The sequence below is a fragment of the Acanthisitta chloris genome, unplaced genomic scaffold (genome assembly GCF_000695815.1).
Source record: "Acanthisitta chloris isolate BGI_N310 unplaced genomic scaffold, ASM69581v1 scaffold3022, whole genome shotgun sequence".
In the NCBI taxonomy this organism is placed as follows: Eukaryota; Metazoa; Chordata; class Aves; order Passeriformes; family Acanthisittidae; genus Acanthisitta; species Acanthisitta chloris.
In genome coordinates, this window is record NW_008661993.1 from 1 (window position 1) to 25111 (window position 25111).

Below are 25111 nucleotides of genomic sequence, written 5' to 3' on the forward strand. Positions count from 1 at the left end.
TTAGCAATTTCATTATAATTTCACAGTTTTCTATAATGAAGCTTGCACTATGCTCAGGTGTGCTGAGGTGAGATTCATGGAAATCACATGCTTTTACAAAAATAATATGCAATATCCTTTTTATTGGCAATAGAGGAAAACTGTAATTAAAGTAGTCAGGAAACATCTTAAACCTTGGATCCTGTCTGCTCAGCTTACCCTATGGCAATTTTAGGAAATAGTTTGCAACAGCATTTTTTCAGGATTATATTCTCTCTCAGTGCTGTAGTCATTCTCATGTGCTATAATGTTGCAGTAAAGTGTGGGGAAAATTAAATAATTCTAGTGTCTTTTGCAATGATATATGAAGTATATGTAAATTATTGAGCAGCTGTGCTGGCACTGGGGAGTATTTTCTCAGATAAATAGTGTTTCAGGGCTTGACCCATCTCAGAGAGGTGGTTTTCTAGGTCTAGGATCCTTGCTAAGGTGCATGCAGTTGTCTATTAACATGGAAATTGCTGTAGTGTCTAGATAGGTCAGGAAGGGCAGGACTCTGATATGCAAGGCATCGTACAAGCATGATTAAATAAATCTATAAGGTCCAAACACCTGTTGACTTCTCTGATTTAAAGGTTACTGTTGCCACTGAAATCTTGGGTTTGATAATTCATGATGGAAATGTGTCTGGTATAATGTATTTTTCTTTCATGAAAGGTTCCTCAGACAAATATAATTGTGGGAGTCAAAAGTAAAATAAAGTTTGATCTAGCAAGGATTGCACACTTTCACAGTAATGAAAACTTAAATCTGCATTAAATAACAATGAAACTTGTAAGGGATATAAGGCACTGTATTTTATGAAACAATATAACACTTGGATTTAGAAGGCAGGATTCCTAGGGAGGGATTTGTCCACGAGGCAGGTTACTTTTGTTGTGGTTGCTCACGTCTGTCTCTGAAGTGTCTGACTATGGCTGCTGATGCCATTAGCTGCAGGTCACTCATTTGTGCCTGCTGGAGGTTTTCTTTATTGGTGCGTTGGAGTAGTAGGTTACCATGAAGAGGAAATTCTGAAGAAACAGATGAGGCATGCCCAGTGTCTCAATCTGTTTTGAAACAAGACTGAAGTGAAAGGCTTCCTTGGAAGGGTACATATCACACTGGGAGCCTAAAAAAACCACTCAAAGGTTTCCATGTAGCTGGCAACCAGTACTGTACAATGTGTCAGCTTGCTTCCCAGGGAGCTACATAACCTGGACCTGATGCTACAAAAAGCCAAAACCAAAACAGAAACGAGTGTTTTGCTTGCCATTTTGCTGGGTAAGTTTGTAATTAAGAGTCTACATTAGAGGGCTATCAAAATTAGGGAGAACTTGCACATTTCTTGAAAGAAATGACACACTTTATTTTGTCTATTAAGATCTGGATATAGTAGTATTTACTTGGATAAGAAGAAACATTAATTTAGCAGGAAGTTTCAAGTATATTCCTCAAATATTTTTATATTCTATGGTTGCACCTCCCATACATGAGTAAGGCTAGGAGCACTTGCTAAAAGTACCTAACGCTGTAGCTCTGCTCTATTATCCAACAAAATCAGTGATGAATATGTATTCCTAGGCAAGGTAGTAATTACGTTCTGATGCTTGTAAATATGTAAGTACTTGCGTACCTTTATTATTATGTGTAGTTCTCTTGAGTCATAATTAACACGTGGGAAGAGGTAAGATCATATTTAACAATCCATTTGCAGCATCCTATGGCACACATTCAATAGTTTATGCCTTTTAATACAAAGTAATCATTCATGTTCAATAAAAGTACTCCATGTGGATTGACTTACAGCCTGTTTTGACTCCTGAATGACACTATCACTTACTTAAAGTCCCACAATAACACGGGATGGACTTTTATTAGGCTCCCCTAAGTAAGTAAGTAAGAAAAGGCTATTTTGCAGTTAAAACAGGGTAAGCTGCAGAAAGTGGTAGCATTGCATTTCTTGGTGTATGCAAAAAGTTTAGAGAAGCCATTCAGTGAAAATTCTAAATCATAGACTTCTCTATAGGACAGTGTGTGTATATGATAAGATGGTTAGAACCTTTTTTTAACTGCAGATATCCATTTAATTTCAACAGGCAAACCAGAATGTGCTAAAAAATTATATGATGATACATTTCTAAACCCCTATTTTTAATCAATTTATCAGATTAGGATGAATTATGTGGGTTTATACATATGCAATGTGTAGGGCTGAGTTTTCCCAACCCTTTTTTTATTTTTTTATTTTTTTTTAAATTTGTTTATTTTGGGTTTACAACAGCAAGGAGAGGTTTCTCTCCTTGGGTAATGCAGTGGTGGTTCTCTAGTTGTCACTAGTTGGAACATGGGTTCCTATCATGAAGAAAGCAGGAAAGCTGCTTGGTCTGGGCTTCCATCATGTTAGCTGTTAGAAGGTAAATTGGTGGGAGGAGACACATCATTTCATTTCCCCAGGCAAATTCCCTTGGCTGTTTTTGGAATTACTCAAAGTAGCTGGCATAGCTGGAGTTATTGCTGTATCAGTCATGGATTTGGAAGTGCCAGGTCATGGCAGCAGAGCTGATTCAGCTCAGTACATGGCATAGTGCTGAGGCAGCTAGGTGACTCTGCTGGCAGTGCCTGCAGCAGCAGTTCACAGCTTCCTCCCTGAATTCACGAGTTTTTAGGTAGCAGAGGTGTTTTCAGCTTTTAACCTTGTTAAAACCAATGTGCTTGTGCAGCCTGTTATTTTTTGAGCTTCTTGAAACTGACAAGTTTTGATGGGGAGTATTATAGGGGAGCTGGTGGTGTAGCTCTGCTGCAGGTATGCATAGTGTCCCCTCTCATTTTGCGACTCAAGCTCATGTGCAAAATGTTTCATCTCACAGAATTTACAAAACTCGCACTGTTTCACTGGGAAGGTTTTGGGCAAATGCTGTTGTGGTCATTAGCTCGTTCTCATGTGCAAGTCTATTTTGGCAGCTTATTGTTAGATGTGATTCATGTTAGATTCAGAGAAGGTTACTGCATTTTTACAGTACATTTGGTTTTTTCATTGTTTGGAGCTTCATGACTTCTTGTGGCTTTTTGTGGGTGCTAAAGCATGCATGGATTCTTCTGTAAATAAGAATGTTGATCAGTCGATGGACATTTGTTAGCAAGTGCAAGAAGCTGCTGCTTCACTTTATACACAGCTGCTTAGTCTGGCAACCTGTACCTTACAAAAGTGACTAAAAAGAAAATACAAATCTTTTTCCAGCTCAGATGTTTTGAATAGTTGGCTGCAAGTTCCTACGAAGATCATACAATGAGTAATCCCATTGAAATCAGTGACTCAACTCATTGCATAAAGATAGGTGCAGGTAGAAACTGTACAGTGTGATCTCCTCAGGACAGTAATAACCAAAATCAGTGTTTGAGCACACAGGTTATTTTCATTTCAGGGTGCAAGTACACCCTGGAACGTTAAGACAGTTTGTAATCGAGCAAGGCAGACTTCTGCTTGAGGCTAATGTGAAAAATTAAGTCTTTCTGTTGCTGCAAATGTTTTTAATGTTTACAGGCTTGTGTGTATGTATGGTTTTGTTTCCTAATCCGCTATCTACAGAACAGTTGGTGCTATACAATTCCTTTTGTAACTTGTGTCAGATTCTTGGAAGCCTTTTTCCCCCAAAGGATTACTTAGTTTTGTTGGTTTAATAAGTATCATGAAGAACTCTAACATTTAGGATACTGTTGCCAGTGGCTGGTTACTTTTGTCCCTTTGGCTAAAAAGTAGTTTTATGGGTGCATAAAGAATTTAAAGCAGGTACCTACAGATAACTTATCTTCAGTTTAAGGATCTTCATTCATTTATACATGAAAAAAATGAAGTAAAATCTAGTTCTGTTACTGTTAGTGTCTGGATGTGAAGTGAGAATAAGAAGGGGTCAATCATGTGAGCTTAGACCACATGCTGTCCTTCTGGCACATTCAAAAAATAAAAGAAACAGAACTGCAGATTTACAGGCTTAATCAGTCCATTAGTTTCCAGCTTTTAAGTTTGTTCTTATAGAGAGACAAAACGTTTGGCTCGGATGTAAGAGTACTCTCAAATTCTTGAATTCAGCAACGAGTCAAACGAGCACTGAAGATCCTCACTAGTTTGAAATTTACCATTAGGGGGTGGGGTGTGTGAAAACCAATCTCCAGAAGTTGCAGTAGAGATACAGGACAATATTGCTTTTGATAAAGTACATATATCTGTGGTGGAAAATCAGAAGTTCCTATCTTTAGAATTCTTTGGTGCACAGATTAGTGCATGTAGCTGGGTTATAACTATACATGTATGTTCTGCTGAGTGTAACTGATTAGTAGCCTATTGTTTTACTCCACTCATTTTCTATCATAGCAAAGGTCTGGTTGTCTTTTCTCCCAGTCATAAGATTATGTTTAAGGAAATAACTTATCCCTCTCATAGTGAGAGCATTGTACCAGGATTTGTGATGCTAAGTTTTGATGGTATATACCTCTGTTTATTGAAGAGTAATAAAGCATTACTGTTACCACTGGAAGCTAAACTTTTTACTGAAAGCTCAGTTCTTATTTCTGAGAGGAAAAAGTCCACTTGAAACTTCTTTTGCATGTAGTTTTGTTTCATGACTTTAATGCTAGGATGCACTGCATTCAAATCAGCTGAAGGCAGAAGATGTGTGTAAGATTCTATACAGACACATGCTTCTACGAGAAGAAATGTGGCATAACCACAAGTGCACTCTAAAAGCTGAAATTTGAGTGTTGTGGTTTAACCTACATAAGTTCTGTTAAAGCTGAGATACAACAGGATGAGCCAGAAAATGCAAAGAGTTGGCATTCCTTTCTTAAGTGCTTGTCATGAAAGTGGGAGCTGTAAAGAACTTACATGTCTAACCTCCGCAGCAAATTGCTAGCAGTTTACTGTGGTGCTTTTTTCAGTAATTGCTGTTTATATAATGGTAAATGTGAATTCGAAAGACCTTACTTGATCTTTTATGAAAGTTTGCAGTTACAGATTATTTGATACATATCACACTGTTTTGCTAATATAAACATAATATCAAAAGACAAGGCCTCTACCTAATCTCTAATCTAGTCTTGTTTTATGTGCAAATTTCAAAATAAACATTTTATTTTCTCTCTTTTGTTTATTTTTTAATGTTTTTAAAAAATTTTTTTTAGAAGAAGGAAAACTTTCTGGATTTGCAAAATAGACCAGATAAGCCTATCATTTTCCTTAGGATCCTTCACAGATCTTACCTTGTACTGCAAAAACGCTCATTGTATTAGAACAATTTCTTTGTTGTGTGTCAGACGAAAAATTTTTATTTCTGTACAAATGTATTGGTTTCAAAAATGCTGTTTTGGTTTTATCTTTTCAGAATTTGAAGTTTTGGTGATCCATCATGGGGAACCATGTAGGAAAACGAGAACATAGTGCTGACAAGTCAGCCAAGGTAAGTGTAAAAAATTGAAGAGACAAGGCCACTGGAGAAATATGTATGTGATGAAATACAGGGGGTTTTTTTAGGACAGTAGTTGTTTACCTAATTACTGTCACCATTACTATTTTGTAGCTGACACTATAAAAATGACCACCTTTTTTTGCAAGAGGATCCTATGAGATGTGGCCAAATCAGGATTTTGCTGTGCTGTGTTTAATGAGAGATGTCTGATGTTTTCCTGTGTCAGAGCCACAGCTGAAAAAAGGCTTCTCAGTCACGGTGGAAATGAATGAAATGAGTCTTAGAAGCATATTTTAGAATTTTTGGAAGAGTCAGGGAGCTATGTTCTGTGTGTTGTCAATTTTCCACATGGGCAGTCATTGGCTTTATCCATAAGAAAGAAACTGTAAAGAAACATGTAAAGTAAGAGGCTTCTAAAGGAAAAGATTGTCAGTCTGAGGAGATACAGCTTTAAAAACCTCCTCCCCAGAAAAAAAAAATGTCAAAATGTTAATTAAAAGCTAGTATTTGTTTTCTAAGCCTCTGCTGACACTGTTGTGTTTTCTGCACATAGTGTGGTATTCTGTTTGCCTTGTGATAATATCTTGTTTATTTGTGTTTCTATGTTGTACTAGAAGAGATTTCACACATATCTTAAAACAGGACATCTTTCTATATATATGTAGAAAATGCTGCTTGTTGCTAGCTATTGCTAGCTTCCCTTCACCCATCCTCACCCAAAAATAACAGTTTGCAGTCTAAGCCCACACTGCATGAAGCTATTGCCCTTTGCATTGGACAGATGATGTAAACAGGTAGTTCTGGGCTTTATCTGGTGGGATATACATTGCTGTGCAGATGAGCAGCTCACTCTAAAAGGTGTACAAACCAGAATTCTCACAGTTATTAGTTCTTTGCCATCTCCTTTAGGAAAATACATAAGCACACTGAAAAGAATAGGGAGAAGACAGCAGGAAGTGGGAACAGCTGGCTACATGTGGTTTTGTTTCGTGGTGGTGCAGTATTTTGCAAAATGGTTTTGTAGCCCAAAGTTTTGGTTTCAGTACAAACAATAATATGAGTCCGAAGTTGTTGTCCTGCGGTGAGGAATCTTGTAGACTTGCCCTTTAGAAAACTTTGTCCTGCAGCAAAGTCAAGCGCAACAAATGTATTTAGCCAAATATTTTGATCCTTTCTGACTAAGCATGTGAGATTCTGCAGGTGTGATATGGTAAATTTACAGAGCTTGATGGGTTGTTGTGCACCAAATATCCCCAGCTTTGGTCTTTGATGACAAAATTTGGTTAGAAAAACACATTGTATCTCGTCTCCTCCTGTGAGTTCACATGTGTTTGATACATCTGGGTGTCAGGTGGGTGAGTTGTCAAGCATATGGGGCTTCAAAATGGCAAAGATTCTTCAAATTTTAGCAGCCTATACAATTGGTGCAAGTTCTGTGGTAGTGAGCATGAGTCAGGTGGTCATGACTCTTGCACTTGGTGTATAGTTCAGATCCACAAGGAAATGGATTGCTGCAATTTTTAAAACTTTCTTCCTTTTCCTAATTAATTCATGGAGGATACTTGATTCAAAATAATATTCATTTACCAAAATTGATTTTGAAGTGTAGTAGTATCTCCTGTGCCTCACTCATCTTTCTAGAGGGACAAAAAGCCAAAATACCAAATCCCTAAAATTTCAAATTGGCAATGCTTGGTCAAAATCTCCCTTTATGCACAGTAATGTGCATAATCTCCCTTTATCTAAGGCAGTAATCATGTCACAAGAAATGGCAAGGCCACAGACTCAAAATCAGGAAATATATGGTTAAGGTGCTACTATGTATTCCCTCTATCTAGTCAATCTTGATTCAGTTCGTACAGGCAACATTTTTTTTAAATTGAAGTATTTTTATTGTTGTTGTTCAGTATAGCTGTAAATTAGAACTGTTTTCCCACCCATCTTCTAGTGTGGTATGGGAGACAATTGCTGAAGGCTTACAGAGACTAGAGTAGAATTGCTGAACTGCCTCTCCTCATGCATAGCAATAAAGCTGCAATGAAAGAGGCAAACATTTCATCAAGGGTCTTTCTAAATTTCATTATTTTCACTCTTCAGGCTGTTTACTTTACATCCTTTCCCAACACTGTAGTACCAAAGAAAACAGCGTCATTTTAGGCAACTTCTTTGAACCTTTGATGTCAGCTTTACTAATACTGGTTCCTGAACTGATAGACCATTTTTCCACAGAGATGTTTTGTGTGTAGTGACATTAGAGAGACTGTTGCCAACTGCAGCAGTCATAATTCTTGGTTGTCCAATAAATGTCCTGTAATACAGCAGTTACTAAGAGGTTGGTTTGGGGGTTTCTTTGAGTTGACATCTAGTTTTGCTTTACTTTATTAAATTCATGTATTGGAACTACAAAATTAGAAATAGACATCTGGAAAGCAATTATTGCATGAAATGTCTAAGATGACACCAAGGAGCTTTCAAATTAGGAAATTTGCAAAAGACAGTAAGGTGGCTTCCCATGCTCTGATACCTCTTTCAAAATATTGTTCTCCTTTTGATTTATAAATATGCCAAGCTACAGTAATTATTTAATAAATAATGAGATACTGTGAAATTAAGTAAACATTTTGAAAAACAACTGGTCTGTTTGACCTAAGTAATGTTGAAAACATTTACAAACCCCTTATGTTTTATTCAAAGCAATAACAAACACCATCTCGTTTGTGTTTAATGGAGCTGCATTTTTTTAGAGTTTTGTAGGATACCAAAAACTATTCAAAGAACCCAGCAGTTTATCTTTTCTTTTTACTTTGAGCAATGCTAGACTTTGCAATCTGTTTAATGCTTTAGTAAATCTGTAAGTATCTATTTTGTTTCCTTTGTTCATAGTGTTAATATTTGGGTTTAAACTTAATATAAATATATCTAAGAACAAAAATAACAAAAAGAATAGGCTGTCTTTCATGCCCTGAGTTAAAGTTCTCGGAGATCTAAACATAGAGGGGTAGACAAAATAGACCGAGAAGTTTTGTTGGGTTTTGTTCAGAGTTGTAGTTGATCTGTGTTAACCAACCACGAGCCTGATTTTCATGGTCACATAGTACTGTGGTGAGCTGGAAACCAAGCTTGTGACCTATAATCAAAGGTCAAAACACACTGTCCTGCCATGTCAAGGGAGTGTTCAAGAAACTTCTACAGGCCTGGTACATGATAGGTTATTGGCAATACTGGATCATCTACCTCGTCCATGTCCTTGGGGTGTAGTGTAAATAAAGACCAAGGTACCAAAAGCAATTGCTACCTTTGATACCCAACTCTGAAAAACCTTGGGAAATGTAATTCCAGGCCAAAACTGAAAACAGACGTAGTGATAAGGCACTCAGTTGACAATTTAATGGTTTGCTTGAACTAAAAATATTTTGTTAATAATGACTGAGTCTTGCTGGCTAGTAAACTTATGAAAAATCTTGCCTTTAAATGTCCTGTGTTATGTACCTAGATTTTATAATGTGTTTGCAGTGGTTGATTTGATAATTTTGATAACATGACTATTTCTCAGTGTTTAAGGAGAACTCAGCATAATTAGTTTAAGCTGAATTGCTACAGTGAGCATGTTTCAATAAATCAGATGATTTCTATACTGCTTTTTTGCTATTTTCTTCCTCTTTTTTTCCCCTGTTGTCTTGCTAATGTCAGAAATTTGCACCCTGTGTAGTTTTAGTCTTGATAATATTGACAAAGTTTTCTGGCTCTCTCTGGTGAGAAGGAGTTGAAATTCTGAAGATGCTGGCCCATGATGGTAGTTGTGTTGTTTATCTCATATACACTCAATGATCTGCAAGCAAAAGATTTTTCACACTGATGTGTCTCATGGTTGACACTGCTTACAGACTTGAGCCATATGTGTGGTTTTTACCAGGTGCTTCCTCTTGGTATGCATCATAAATTATCAAGAAAGGGAAACAACAACAGATGAAATAATTTAATTTTCTCTGTTGATTGCTCTGAAGTGTTATTTTTGTAAGATAAAAATTTATTTTTTAATATGTATAGTTCGAGAGATACATGGCATACGGATTATGTGGATTTTGAAGTCTGGGATATGCTTTTGCGTAAAAAGTAAACAAAAAAACCCCTATAAATATCAAATGTGGCTTTTGAATTTATTTACATTTATATAAATGGTCTATTATCCTACATACATTAATCATGCAGCCTTTTCACTTTTGTCCCCTAGCAAAGTTGTATAGCACTATTTTTATTTTCTAGTGCAATTGTGTGTTTTCTCAGTTTTACCTTTTGCTGTAAAGCAATAAAGATCACAGCGCCTATAATACTGTAGCCTTTGCAATTTGGTGTATTGATTGAAACACTCCCCTCTTGAGCCAGTATCTTTCTCAGGGCAAAGGAAAAAGAGAGAAAAACCTGGAAATGTTGAGAGTGCTAGTGTTTTCTGCAAGAGATTTGATGAACATTTTCACCAGGCAGTTTTACATGTTGCATACACACTGTAGAAATTCTCGTGGCCAGCTCATGTCTGGCTAAGCCAGTGCCTGGTACGAGGAACTACTTTTGGAAAAGGCGGATTGTTTTTCAGGGTGTGAAGGGAAGTTCTGGGCAGTCAGGTTAAGCAATACTAGTTGAATTTGATAGATGTCTGTTTTCTTCAATTTTTGCTATCGACCTAGCTTTGGCCTTGAGCAAATTTTCATGTGCTTGCTCTGTCTTCCTATTTCATTTCTTAACCTTCATACTGTCTAACTGGATTGTTTGTTGGGACAGATGCAGTGTCATTTCGTGTTAATAGTAGTTATTGGAGACCTTGAGTGGAGCCTTCAGGCACTAATGTACTTCAACTAGTGAGATGATATCATAGTGATACAAAAATGACTGTACTGTTTGAAACCTCTGAGAATGCCAAGCATGCAGTAGATGTGACACCTATCCTCCAAAATTACCCTTAAGAACTTCATTCAGTGTGGTATTGGAAGTCTCTTAATGTTTCAGTAGGCAAATAGCTCTACTATGAAGTTAAAAGGAACAATTCATATGTTTTTAATGTCTAAAATATGGCAAGCTTGTCTGAAGTATGTGTGGAAGATAAACTGTCCCTGGATTGGAGCTGATGCTTTTGTTGCATATGAAGGCTGCTGAAGGTACAGCGATCTGCTGTGTAGAGCAATGGGTAGAAAGGTTAAAGGTGGGAGCCAGGGCAGAGGCACGTGAAGAGCACTGCTACAGCACTCACTAGTAGTGTTTAAGGAGTTGCCTGAATGGTATAATCTTGGCAGTATGTCACTAGATCTGCATTTCAGTGAAAACATGAGTAAATATGTAGGCAATGGTTGCATAAAGTAAGTTGAGAGCATGTTTTTCTGTTGTGTACACAACGGCTAAGTACTAGGGTTTCTTGGTTTAGGTCTTGAGCTGGTTGAGCTTGCATGAGTGTAAAAGGAAGAGGTGCAGTCGCTGTGGTTTTGGCTGGGGAGGAGGTAGGGTCTTAGGCTTTGTTCTCCCACCCTCAGCCTGCAGAACTGACTAGAAGAGGGAAGTGCAGACTGTGTTTTTTAAGGGCTTGTGCTTCAGATGCCAGGCTGTTGTGGTAGTTTTCTGTAGTTCCCTTCTTGTTAGCTTTGATACCGAACTAAGTAAATGTCCTGTCAAATGAGTTTAATGCCAGTACCACTTAAATTAGCAAGGAACTGGAAGAACAGGAGTATAATATGGTGGGCATTCTTTGCAAATGCTCTGTGAACTGTTTTAGTTGCTGAGATGACCTTTCTAATAAGAGTCAGCCCATACTTCAGCATGAGAACATATTGTTTGGTGTTTTAGCAACTTCACACCAGAAAAATGAAGGAAAAGTTGTTAATAATTTTAATCTTGGGGAAGCAGTAAGTGACATGGAGATCCCAAAAGGGAGCACTGTCTTCCTTCCTCACAAAACCTTTTGTACTCTTGCTGTTGTGATGGTCATGGATCAGTATGCGACAGTGAGTTGTATTACCTGCTCTGAAATTGGGTGAGATGGAAATTCTAGTTTGTTATTTGACCTTAGTTATATTTGAGAAGAACATAAAAATCTTGTGCAGTAACATATTGCCTTTAGAATGAAGTTATATCTGTAAAAATAGTTGTGGTGAAATGTATTCTCCCTTTTAGAGAAATTGCCAAGCTTTACCTATGGGTACCCAGTGCCAAACCACCGCAGAATCTCCAGTGTCTGAGACAGTGACTGGTAAACCTGTCCTGTAGGACCTAGTAAAGTATTAAACCCTGTTAAAAGTGCATTTTAAAGTTTGACCTCATCTTTTTCTCCTACTTCTGTTGCTCCTTGGCAGCAGTTGCGAGGAAGAGTGCTGGAGCCGTTTTATTTTAATTCTCAGTATAGCACACTTGTATTTCTGATAGAATAACTGATTGTGCAGCTAGTGCAGCGTAACTAGTTGCGAGACATGGTTTTACACTCTACATCAGTACAAAGTCAAAACTCTGTCTCTGCGCAGATTTGATGCTAAATATTTTGCCATGAGAAAAGTTCCACATTGCTAAGCCAAGTCACATCTTACCCTTGTTTGTAAATTCAGCAAGTGTGTAATGGACATCAGAAAGCAAAAGACAGTAGCTGCTTTTTGCACTTCAGGAGCTGCATTTCTTGAGTAATTGCAGCTGTTTGTGCACTGAGTAAATTTAACTTGTCTGCAGCTACAGTTCAAAAAATTGATTTTTCCACTTTGAGCTGAAATGTCACAGAATGTTTTCCTTTTTTATTTCATTTTTTTCAGGCCTTCTGTTTGAAGTTGGTGGAAATACTTTGGTAGCATTTGCTGAGGAAAAAGAAAAGCTTTTGTAAAAGGAAATTGGAAAGCTTTAAAGCAGAATAATATGACTTTATTCTTGATAGCTGAGATAAGGTTCACTCTTAAAAACAATCTGTTCTCTCAGTGCAGCATCCAGGGGATGTGGCCATAAAAATACCAACATTTGCATAGAGCTGAAAGCCACAAGATACATATGAGTTACCCTGCATAATTAGGGACACTTCTGAGCATCAGTTACAATCAAGAAGAGGCTATAATGGAAATCGCACATTTTTGTCACAGTGCCACAGAATGATGCTCAGGATGGTGTGGCTGCACTTAGCTAGAATTGAAAGCTGAATTTAGGGAGGCACTCAGCTTGCTCCTGAACTCTAGGCAGTTCAAAAACCATCCAAAAGACCCAAGAGACAGAACTCTTAGCAAGTCCATCACCAAGGAGATCTAGTCTTAAATAAGTCACCTATTATCAGAACTGTAGTCACCATTTTTGGGTCCTCAGTTATTCCTGTTCTGTGTACAAGTTTCAAGATTGGATTAAATGACTGGTGGTGCTGAGGTTTTCAGATGAGTTATGGAAATCTCAATATACTGGAAACACTTTGAATAAAAAGTACAATTCAAGACTGATTTGGAAATCAGAGTGATTTTTTTATTAAAAAAAAAAATCTTCCTTCTACTTTGTACACAGTGGGTCCTCAGTTATTCCTGTTCTGTGTACAAGTTTCAAGATTGGATTAAATGACTGGTGGTGCTGAGGTTTTCAGATGAGTTATGGAAATCTCAATATACTGGAAACACTTTGAATAAAAAGTACAATTCAAGACTGATTTGGAAATCAGAGTGATTTTTTTATTAAAAAAAAAAATCTTCCTTCTACTTTGTACACAGTAGTTTGTTTCTATAAAAAAAAAATAAATCTTCCTTCTACTTTGTACACAGTAGTTTGTTTCTGCACGCTACTTTCTGCCAGCACCTCTGATGCAGTGGCAGTAAATTGTTTTGATTTTTCTGAGGCGTTAGAAATAATGCTTAATTGCTAACAGTGCTGTTGCCTGCTCAGAAACAGTGAAGAGATGGCCAGCTAACAGGCAATATGAGTAAGAAGGTGTGAACATTCTGACAATACATATCCACTAGAATTTTCTTTTCCAGCCAGCCTGCTCTCTTCATGTGTGCATATGACTTTCTGCAGCCTTCCTAGCCTACCACAGTACACTGCTTTACAAGGCAATCCTTTAGTGCCATTGCCAGTATTTGAAAGCGGCAAATATAAACTCTTTTCTGTTATTTTTACAACTATCATCGTTACTTATATGCTGTTTTGTCATAAAGTTGTGCTAGATTTTTGTGTTTGTACCTCGTACCTGCTAAAAAGTTTGGTTTATGCAGAAAATGAAAGAATTCCTGTGTAGTTCTTTTGGGGAAACATGGCTACAATTTGTCAATGTGAAGTGGACCTGTGTGCATAATCTTTAAATCCCACTTCTGTTTTGTACACAGCTGTGTAGGTATGCACACATCCATGCAGAAAAAAGAACACGTCTATTTTAAAATTATATATATAAATGCAAGTGTGTATTCTGCTTATATCTTTGTGTGGCTGCAAATGTGCTCACCGTACTAGTTTCAAAAGGCAAGACCAGTAGCCTTTCACCCTGGGGAGTCTGAATACCCATTCTGATCTTCCCTGTGAACTACAGGCTAAATGTTTTCTTAGTGCTGAGTCAGAGCTTTCTACTGCAGATGAAACTTGCCTTATGGTGCACAGTGATAAAGCCTGAATAATCAGTCCTTTTTTTTTTTTTTCTTTTTAAGCTCATGTCTGAAATTCCAGACAATCCTGTTTTTTGAGACTTGAAAGATTGGTAAATGTGAGACTCAAAATCTCAAGTCAGTGCCTGTAACAGTTGAGAAATGTTTATATATCATTACATGTATAAAAGATATTTCAATACTTACTATGTATTGATTTAAACATTTAATATATTTAACAAATACATAGTACTAGTATAGATAAATATCTCTTGGTGTTCTAGGAGAGGCTTCAGAGCTCACAGTAGATGAGACCCATTGCATGAAGTAACAACTCTTTTGTCTTTGGTACACTGCCACACATAAAATTGTGTGTTTGGGATGATGGATGTTACTTCTGGAGCTTGGTCACATGAGATGAGATTCTAGGTCAAGGCTGTATATAATGAAGACTAAAACTTACTTCCTTCAGCCAAAAAAAAAAAGAAGTAACTTGTCATGTGCTGCAGGATACTTGCTGATAGAAAAAGGTCCTCTCCTATGGTGTGGTGCTAATCTTCAGTTTCTTTCAGAATCAAATCTGTGCTTGGAGAAAACGGATATATTTTATTTGAGGTGGATCTGAACACTACAATCCACCACATTCAGACTGGCTTAAATGAAGCATGTTTATTTCTAGGTGCTGACAATGGAGTACTAAACATTCAGCCTTAGGATTCTTGAAGGTTCATTTACCTGACAAATTACTTTTAATGTTGATATTTTATTTTTACAGTTTAATATTTTAAAAAAATTCTTAATAAAAGGTTTTTCTTTATACTTTCTTCTGCTAATTTCTTGCTTTGTAAGTAAGGGTGTTGGCAAATAGAAAAAAAATAGGTAAAATACCTATTAAAAATGAAGCTTTGACATTTTTCTTGCTTGTTTTGACCTCAGTGCTTTGTGTTCTACTTTCCTGTAATCCTCTCAGAATGAAAAAGGGAACTTAACTCCATTCTTGCCTTCTTCTCCTTTCCACAGGCATCTTGTCTAGTGTTTGTTATTTTATTATTATTATATTATGCTATGCTGTATAGGCCTTATGAGCATCAGTAAAACCATCTAAAATGAAAGTTTTGTGGAGCCTGGGGGAAGGGAGTCCAGAAAATTCTTGTCAGTGGATGCATTCAGGTGGGATGGAGAGTTCTGTGCTCTAATTCCCTCTCAACAGACTGTACAGGTGTCCTGGCCAGTGACCTTTAACTCCAAGTACACGAACAACCAGTGGAACGAGTGCTATGTCTGCCTTTGACAAGGGATGCTGAGATCTTTCAGGCATCAGATTCTACTCTTGGATTTTGCAGAGTTTATAATGCCATAGCATAATGCAGTTAATACTGTGATAACACTGTATTGTAGCTGTTGAGTCACCTGACTATGGGCGAATAAAAGTTTTGTGGCATTTTGGAAGCTTTTAGGTCTTAACACATAGACCTTTTATCAACTGAATTGCATGTCTTTCATCTCTGCTGATTCTGTCTCCTGCTGTTGTGGGTAAGGAGCAGGAGACCCTCTGAACATGCCTTACATGTAGCCCACAAGGGAGATGGCTCCAGTAGGAGCAGGGCCCCTTGGCTTCGATCCCAGCTTCTGGGCACTGGTCTCAGCAATTGGCAAGTCGTTCTGGTTTTTGCCCTGATGGGTTTGCTTTAGGCAATTAGTCTGTAAACCACGGGCTGGTGGAGCAGGTGCAAAGCTGCTTTCTTTGTGCAGAGAGCCAGATGGCCACTTAATTGTCCCAATCACTGAGTAAGACTTGGCAAGTCTCCTGCTCAGTTATCAATTTTGCTGCTGCGCTGCCAAGTTGGGTCTTGTGGCTTTAAGGAAGTGAGGACTTTAGGGACAACTCTGAGCATCTGAGTTTCTCCTAGTCATGGTATAGTGTGGTCAGTTTCAAACCTTGAAATAGTTCCTAGCTGAATGTTGTTTCCTTAAAAGGAAAAGGTGTCTAATGCTTAACTGGAGTAAAGACTTCTGGTCAGAGTTGGGACATTTGCTTGTTACAGTGTTGTTAATATTGAGGCATGGTTGTAACAGAGAGAAAGCTGTCATAATTTGAAGAACTGATTCTCTGGAATTTTGCAAGGGGATCCTTCGTATCTGTTGAGTTGCTTATTACAGGCCAAGAGTCGAGGGGAGGAATTTTGAGGGGAAGAGGGTTTGCCAGAGTTTCCATAATCCTATTTTAGGATAACTATTTTGCATTGTTAGAAAGAAACAGGAAATGAATATTTGAATTCTGCACTTGAGATGTGCTAGACTGCAGGGCTTGTGAACTTGCTAATAGAATTGCAAATGAAGTGTGTTTACTTCTCAATATGCTTATTCACTCAATTTAATAACTGCAAATATAGTTTACATGCAACCTCTTCATATGAATGTATATGCTGGTGAGATGCAATATATGTAACTCAATCAGTTGCTTTTGTGTCAAGATAATCTACTTTTATTATGGTAAATAATTTTAGAAGATAAAACTGTGGGGTGCTAGAGGCAAGGGATGGTACGAGTAATGATAATATGTTCTTTGCAATGGTAGGAAATTGAATTGAAAAGGTGTCTAGGTATTTCCGGCAGGGCATCTATTTTGTTCAGTGCTAAAAAGGCAGTCTCTTGGTCTAAAGTGATTCTGAAGTCCCATGTTGATAATTATTCAAGCTGCTTGAATTAGGCTGTCAGTCAATTCACAAGCAGCTTGTATATTGGAAGGATCAAATATATATATTAATATAATACAGCTCTGTAAGTTTTTGTATTTAGAGGTGATGGATTCTAAACTTAATTTATTTTAAAATTTTTTTTTTCCATCCATTTTACTCCACCTGTTTTCTTCAGTCCTGGATCTGTTTTGCACAGCTTTTTTTAGCATTGTTTTGACTGTGGCTCTGGCAGTACCAATTCTACCTAGAATAGCCAATGGATTATACTCCTCTGTGGGAGAAGGTGAAGAGCTTTGCCTGGTTTGTTGTGCTTATGTCTGAAGTCTTCACTGCACAGCAAGTGAATAATACTAGAAAGTCTGTCCTTTTTTATGATGAAATACCAGCAAGAGAATGGGAGTGGAAATAGCTCCTTGTTTACGCACAGGTTTTCTCTCTCCGGTTAAATTCTAGAGAAGCAATCAAACATAGTTGGTGCAAGTTTGTTTTACAGTTGCCCACATGACTCCTTTAATTCTTGCCTGCCTATAGAATTGAAGCATGGATTTTAGCCTTCCGGACACATAGGCAGTGATGTAAAATTCTATTTATGTGCAGAGGGTTACTAAGTAACAGTTGCTGAGGGAAATGCAGTCTTTAACTGTGTGACGTCTGTGCACTTAAAATTGCCAGCCAAGTAGTGCATTAACATAGATTTTGCACATTAATATAATGGGATTTGCTGTGGGCAGTGTGTGAGCAAAACCTTGGGAAAAACAACAACAGTGTAGTCTGAGGTGTTGGAGCTTCTCTGCAGCCTGGCCTTGTGGATGGGAGATGAAAACCAGTTTTTCCCCTCATCCTCTCCATACCACACCATAATTATGAACCCTAATATATTTCATAGAATCATGAAATAGGCTGGAAGGGACACTCTGAGTCTAAATCCTGGCCCTGCACAGGACATCCCCAAGAATCACACCATGTGCCTGGGAGCATTGTGCAAATGCTTCTTGAACTCTGTCAGGCTTTGTGCTATGACCACTGGGGAGCCTGTTTCAGTGCCTGACCACCATCTGGGTGAAGAACCTTATCCCAATATCTAACCTAAACCTCCCCGACACAGCTTCATGTCATTCCTTAGGGTCCTGTCAGTAGACACGAGAGAGAAGAGCTCAGTGCCTGCCCCTCCACTTCCCCTGATGAGGAAGCTGTGGACTATGATGAGCACTGCTCTCAGTTTGCCTGTCTCCATGCTGAACAAACCAAGTTACCTTAGCTGCTCCTTATATAGCTTTCCCTCTAAACCCTTTACCATCTTTGTAATCACCCTTTGGATACGCTAATAGCTTTATATCATTCTTATATTGTGGTGCCCAAAACTGCACACAGGACTCAAGGTGGGGCAGCACCAATGCAGAGTAAAATGGAACAATCACCTCCCTCAGCTGACTGGGAATGGTATTCCTGATGCACCCCAGGACACAGTTGACCCTCCTGGCTACCAGGGCACATGGCTGATTGATATTCAGCTTGCCATTGACCAGGACCCTCAGATATCTTTCTGTGGCACTGCCCTCCGGCATCTTGTTCTCCAGTCTGTGTGTACATCCAGAGTTGCCCAGTCCCAAGTGCAGAATCTGACACTTTCCTGTTAGATTTCATACAGTTGGTGATTGCTCAGTCTTGTAATTTTGTCTAGGTCTCTCTGCAGGGCCTTTGCCTTCAAGGGAGTCAACAGCTCCTCCCAATTTAGTTTAATGAGCAGACTTATGTAGTATCCCTTTGAGTCCTGTATCCAAGTAATTTATGAAGATACTGAAGAGCACTGGGCCTCAGGTGGAGCGCTGCAGAACCCAGTAGTGACCAGTTACCAGCCTGATGCAACCCCACTCACTATAACCCTTTGCACCCAACCGTTGTGCCAGTTGCTTACCCATTGCATTCTGTGTTTATCCAGCTGTGTGCATTTTATCCAGAAGGATACTGTTAGAGACAGTATTGAAAACTTTACTGAAATCCAAAAAGATTGCATCAACTGGCTTCCCTTGGTCAACTGGGTGGGTTACCTTGTCATAAGAGGAAATTAAGTTTGACAAGCAGAACTTTCTTCTTGTGAATTTGTGCTGGCTGTCACTAGTGGCTACATTGTCTTTCACATAGCATCAGGCAGCATGAACTTAAAGGGATCCATCTGGAGTAGCAAGTGCCCCACAGCCTCAGGGTTGGCTGGGAGTTTATCCTTCTTACAGTCATTGTCTTCTGGCTCAGGGCTCTAGAGATCCTATTTTTAATATTCATGTGTGTATTTGTGTATTGTAATGTTTAATATTTGTGTGTGTTTATATTTTTATCTGTATCTACCTATAGATTCAAAGATTTCCACGTAATCAGTATGTTTTGCGTGTGTCAGGAGGAGGAAGCTTGAGTGGCAAACGAACAAAAAGACTTCTGTGACTTGGGGATGGGTTGGGTGTTGATAATACAAAGAGAAGTTTGCCTGGAGCTGTGTCTCCTCTAGTCTATTAATAGTGTTAACCTCTGTGCAAGATTAGAAGTAATCAGAGTATTTGTTGTTGTAAGGATTTTTTTTTCAAGGAATATTACTTGGAAAAGGTTATGTCTAGCCTTGAAATGGAGCTTATGTATTGGAAAAGATTCTACTTAAGTGATCAACCTTTCCTTTAAATCACGTCTAGCATAACTTATACTAGGGCTTTGACCTGGAGACCTTTCTGTGCTGATAAAGATTAGTTGTTGAACTGTCATGAAGTCCTACAGCTTTTAACTCCTTTTTCTATTACAAAGCTACTTTTTGTCTGCAAATACTTGGAAGATAGGGGGGAGTATGCATGTATGTGAAAAATTATTGTACTGGGAACATAACATGAGCTTATTAGGCTGTATGTTTTACTCATTGGGGACAATGTAGAACTTAATTTCAGTGAGGTTCTTGTATTAATTACATCATTATGTCAGAATACATAAAAGATGTGCAAAAATAAGTTTTTATTATGAACTGCTACCATAGTCCTTTTATAAAAGTGGCATAAATATCTATCAGGCATATTTAGTCATTAGTTTCTTGGATTTTTATAACATTGTTTTAACATTTTTTTAGCTGAATGCAAGCATGTGATTTGTTAATCACTGAGAAGTGTGTTATGGCCAGGAGTTGATCTTATGTTATTTACTTGGGCTCTTCATTAACCAGCATTGCCACTGTCATGTGAATAGCATCATTACTTGTCAACTGTGCAAAATTAATTTTACTTATTCACTCATGACAATTGTTTATGACAATTGGTTTTTAGTTTATTTCTTTTTATTTCTGTGGACAGTATACACACACAAAAAAAAACAAACCAAGAGAAGCCCTAACCTACTGATACCATCACCATAAAAACTGTATGCATTGATTTCCGTTCCTGGCATTGTAAAGTCCTTTGACATTTTTGATGGGGTGTAATTCTCGAGTACTGTCTGTGACTCATTTTTTTTAGGAGAGCATAATATCTGAGCTTTTTTATAGTCTCTCATACAGTCTACCCATTTGGTTTTGAGGCCAAAAACCCTTCCCTCTGGGGTGAAACTGTTCCTGAATTCTTCATTGTTCTGTCAAGCACCTGTTTTTCTTAACTCTCTGTGATCATCTGTGACTGTTCAAGAGATTTTAAACAGGGGTATTAGCTACAGTTTTTCCCTTAGCAAGCTGTCATTGCTGGTGGCAGTATTGACTCTGGGCACAGTATCTTTATAGGAGAAACAAAGAAGAACAAGGGAAGAAAAATTGTCAGCACAACCTTAAGTACATATCTGTTCTTCCAAACCCTCTTCGTCTTGCTCTGTAGGGATTTCTTTCAAATATCCAACTTTAGCAGAACTGGGATTAAGACTTTTTGCTAATAGTGTGTTCCTTTGTCACGTACTTCAGGAGCTGCTCATCAATTCCGAACACCTGTAATGCAATCATTTACAGTCTCTTAACTAAAATGGATGAAAAAAAAAAAGAAGTAGAACCTTTTCTGCAAAGCTCCTTTCTGGCTAGTTGGTCTCTGTCGATTCCAGTGAATGAAGTTACCCCATTTCAGATGCAGAGCTTTGCGTTTGCTTGTATTGAACTTAATGAGATTCTTGTCTGTTTATTTCTGTAGCCTGTCAAGGTCCCTTTGAAAACCAGCTCTGCCTTTCAGTGTACTGACCAGTCCCCCAGGTTGTTATTACCTGGGTCTTTATTGCAGGCATAAAATGATACTGCCTTAGTGTTGGTCCCTGAAGGATGAGGCTGCTGACTGACTGCTAGTTAGACTCTGTGCTGTTCGTTCTAATCCTTTGAACTTGGTGGTCCAACCAATTATCCACCCCTTGTATTCCACCTACCCAAACCTTATCATCTTGGTTGGACTAGAAGGATGGAGTGGCAGACTGGGAGGCTGTGTCAGAAGCCACACTAAAGTCAGGGGATATCATGCTGTGCTTTTCCCTTCCTTCATGGGAACCAGCTATTTCATCACAGGAGGCTATCAGGTTGGTCAGATACCATTTGTGCTTGGTAAATCCAAGCAGGCTGTTCCCATGCACCTTCTCTCCATGAAGAACAATAACTGTCAAAATGGTTATGTCATCTGCCTTTAATAAAAAAAAGAAAAACAGCTAAGGATTTGAAATGTTGTGTATTAAGTATGTCTCTCACTTTACCAATGCATTATCACTCCTTCACTGTTAACACAGAGGTTTCTGTTCAGCACAGAATGTACCCTACCTTTGACAGTCTTTTATACTTCAATAAAGTATTGCACTTTGGGATAATTGTCAAAAAAATACCGAGGCTTTTTTCTTTCAAGACAAATTCACATAAAAGAGAGAAGAGGCATGAAGTGCACTTTCCAGTTGGATGATGATCCTTGCTTGCTTGAAACCTTGCTAAGAAAGATGGACAATGGTTACAGATTTACAAAGACTTGACAGATTGATACCTGGCTGTATATTGTAACAGTACAGTTAGTGTTGAGTGGTCACAGAAAAGAGGCAATGCTGTCTGGCTGAGCTAACAGTTGGGTTTTGTTGGTTGGTTGGTTGGTTGGTTGGTTGGTTTGTTGTTGTTGTGGAGTTTTTATTTTTGTTTTAATTGGGGTTTTTAATTTGTGTGTTTTTAATTAAGTAGCTATAAAAGAAGAAAGATCTAAAAGTTAGGCACTGGGGGAAAAGGTAGAAGTTGAAGAAGGGAAGAACAAGTGTTCCTACCTGGAGTTTGAAACAGATCCAGGCAGTGAATAGAAATGGATGCTGGTAGTACTTCATTCTCCTCCCTCAGAGCCTGAGGCTTGCACAGATGATGACTATAAATGGTGCAGACTAGCACTTATTTAAATGACTTTTTTTTTTTTTAACATATAGCTCTTGGATTTCAATATTATGTAGGCATGTCTTTGTTCCTGCCTCCCCCCAACATGACACTTTTCTGAAGGTGTGCAGGGTTTTTACTAGAACCACATTAATGAATCAAACTCTGGTAAACTGAATCATGTGTTTAAACGTCAGTTTCTATTTGCTCTTTGGCTCACTGAGTGATAAGCTGACTGCTCACAGGTTGTATTTCTGGTCTTAACCATTTCTCCTGTCTGTGCATGCATGAGTCTTTCATTGTCATCTCTTCTGATACTTACATTGGTATTAGAGAATATGGGCATTTGTTTTTACAGTCACTTGGAAATTTATATTGCTTGATCTTTCTCAGGTTTACTTTCTTTGTTTGACTTTATATATTTGGAAAATGTTAGCTACCACTGTTTAAAACAATACTGTCCCTGTAAACTCTTCCATTTGAAAGAAACAGCAATAAAGCAAAAAGTGCTCCTGAAGAACAGGATTGTGTATAGTGCAGATGGCATCTTTCTTATTTAAGTATTAGATTAAATTGTCATAACAAGTTATGAGAACCATTTAGATTATGTAGCATGTATCTTATCATATTGCCCATCTGACCACACTTTGGATAAATACTTTCTGATCACAGTTATTTTTTTTCTTTATGGTGTACATAAGTCAAACCAATTAGCTCTACAGGAAAACCTCCCCTATTTCCAGGTGAGTAATAGTGTGTATTTACTGATGCATCAGGTGTCACCTGGGACTGAAGAAGCACTGAGTGTGAGATCTGAGTGAGTCATTTCCTTGGACTCTCAAGGTTTGTCTTACCACTGGCTTGTGGTGGTAAGCAGCAATAGTTAACTCAATCAAGATGCCTTTTTCTGAAAGTTAGGAGTGTGTTAAATTCTTAATATGTAGGAAAAATGTAACATTGTAGCTGTACTCCTAGCATATGAAACCACCAACACCTGTTAGAAACTAACCACATTGCTATATGGAATTTTGGGCAAACATTATTACTCAGATTGCATGTGTAAATACCCATGTCTGCATGTTACAGTCTGGGCTGCATTAGAGTGTAAGTGAGCTCCAGAGAACGGCAAAAGAATCTGAAGGTGTCAGTGGGATGGGTATAACAAATCAGCTGGTGGCCTGGTAACCAGAACTCCCTGAGGTTAGGCTCTGAGTGAAAGCCCTTACAGTGTCTGGAAGGCCCAGTGTGATCAGATGCTCTGATTGAGGTTAAAATAGGCACTCATTAAAGTGCAATTGCCTCACAACTGCATAAGTATTCTGATATTATTGCTGCTGACTGAAACAATACATCCTCTGTTTTATTGTAGCTTGCTTCTTTCTTTAGAGGACTTTAATATACCAGTTGTAGGGCAGCTAATGACATTAGCCTTTGCCATTCATTAACATTAGTAGGTCTTCAGGATTTGTTGTTGTTTTCCCCCCCACAGTGGTCAGTGCAATTTGAATGCTAATTTAGACATTTTATACATAGACTGAACAGTTGCCTGAAAATAAACAGTTAAATGTCATGTCTCTGGGCATGTTTGGGTAAACAGTTGGGTTTGTTGTGGGGTTTTTTCCAAAATATTTTGCCTCTGAGGCTTTGTTTTTCCCTTCTGAGATGGGAAAGTTCACCTGTTGATCATGCAGGTTAGTATTTCAGTGTGCAACTTTGTAGGTATGTAACAATGGGCCATTTTTCTTCTAATCATATTGGTGCAATTGTAACTCTGCACAGTAGTTTTTGTGAGAGTGCCTCTGTATTGGTTTAAAGCATGGAGGGAAGCATTGTTCTCATGTTTTGCTTTCAGAAAATGTGGTGGGTAGACCCTGGCTGGACATCCAGTGCCCATGAAGTCCACTCTATCGCTCCCCCCTTCAACTGGACAGGGAAGGGAAAGTATAACAAAAGTCTCATGGGTTGGGATAAGGACAGGGAGTGATCACTTACCAGTTATCATCACAGGCAAAACAGACTGGACTTGGGGAGATTAATTTAATTTATTACCAAGCAAATCAGAGTAGGATAATGAGAAATAAAAACTAAATCTTAAAACACCTTCCTTCCACTCCTTCCTGGGCTTAACTTCACTCCTGAATTCTCTACCTCCTTCCCCTAGCAATGCAGAGATATCTGTGAGTACTGACTGGGTACTTGATGTCTGAAGAAGATCTGGCTTCCTAATGATTTTCAGATCACCTGCTCTCTGAAAATAATAACAAAGAGCCATGATCTTGTTTAGTGCATATGAACATTGTGAAAGGGAAATAATGACCTCAGTGAGGGTCTGCTCCTCTGTTCCTGTTAATGGATGCAGAAGTGAAAGCAAACAGTGAATGGGAGCAATTTCTGTTTGTATTGGAAACATTGCTGTGGAATTTTTTCCTTGCTGTTGGAGTAGATTATTTTTGGTTAGCTTTTGTAAGATTCTCCTGACTTCTGTTGTATTGCTTTAGTGTTAATTAGGTACATTGGTTTTTGTTGTTTATTTTATGACAGTCTTTCTGGTTCAGTTTAGACAGTTTCTTTAAAAATGATTCACAGCTAGAATATTTCTGAAATCAGTTACTCTTCTCTTTAGATTTTTTTATTTTGTGGTTGGTAAGGTAACTAGGAAAAGTGAGAAAGGGATCCTCATCATGTTTCTCTTCAAGTGTCTCAGACAAAAGTGTAAATTTATTATAATAGATGCTCAGAAATTGCTTTCTTTAAAGTATTCAGATAAGAAATGTTACATTTCAATGTTTATTCTTTGCCTCTAGGATATTTCTCTGTGTTCTAGTAATTTTGTTTGTGCCGTTGACAACTATCTACTAGTTAGCATTTGGTTTATACTTGGAAGACTTACAGTGGTCTGCTGAAGAAAGATTAGCCAGATTTGGGCCCATAGTTGGACATCAGGTGAACAAATGGGATGGTACTGTGGCTTTCTGAAGAGATAGTTGTTCCTGACAGATTATTTAAGTGGCAAAAAAATAGCATTTAGCTTTCTGTTGCTTC

At 38.1% G+C, this 25111-nt stretch overlaps 1 protein-coding gene across 1 annotated transcript in view; it reads left to right on the top strand.

The window, feature by feature from the left end:
* The first annotated feature begins 5395 nt into the window (after positions 1-5395).
* MBP (myelin basic protein) overlaps positions 5396-25111 on the top strand; it is a 70346-nt gene continuing 50630 nt past the window's right edge. Inside the window, exon 1 of the mRNA XM_009070412.1 lies at positions 5396-5471. Coding sequence (XP_009068660.1) covers positions 5421-5471 — 51 coding nt within the window. The 5' untranslated portion in view covers positions 5396-5420. The remainder of the gene's footprint in view (positions 5472-25111) is intronic.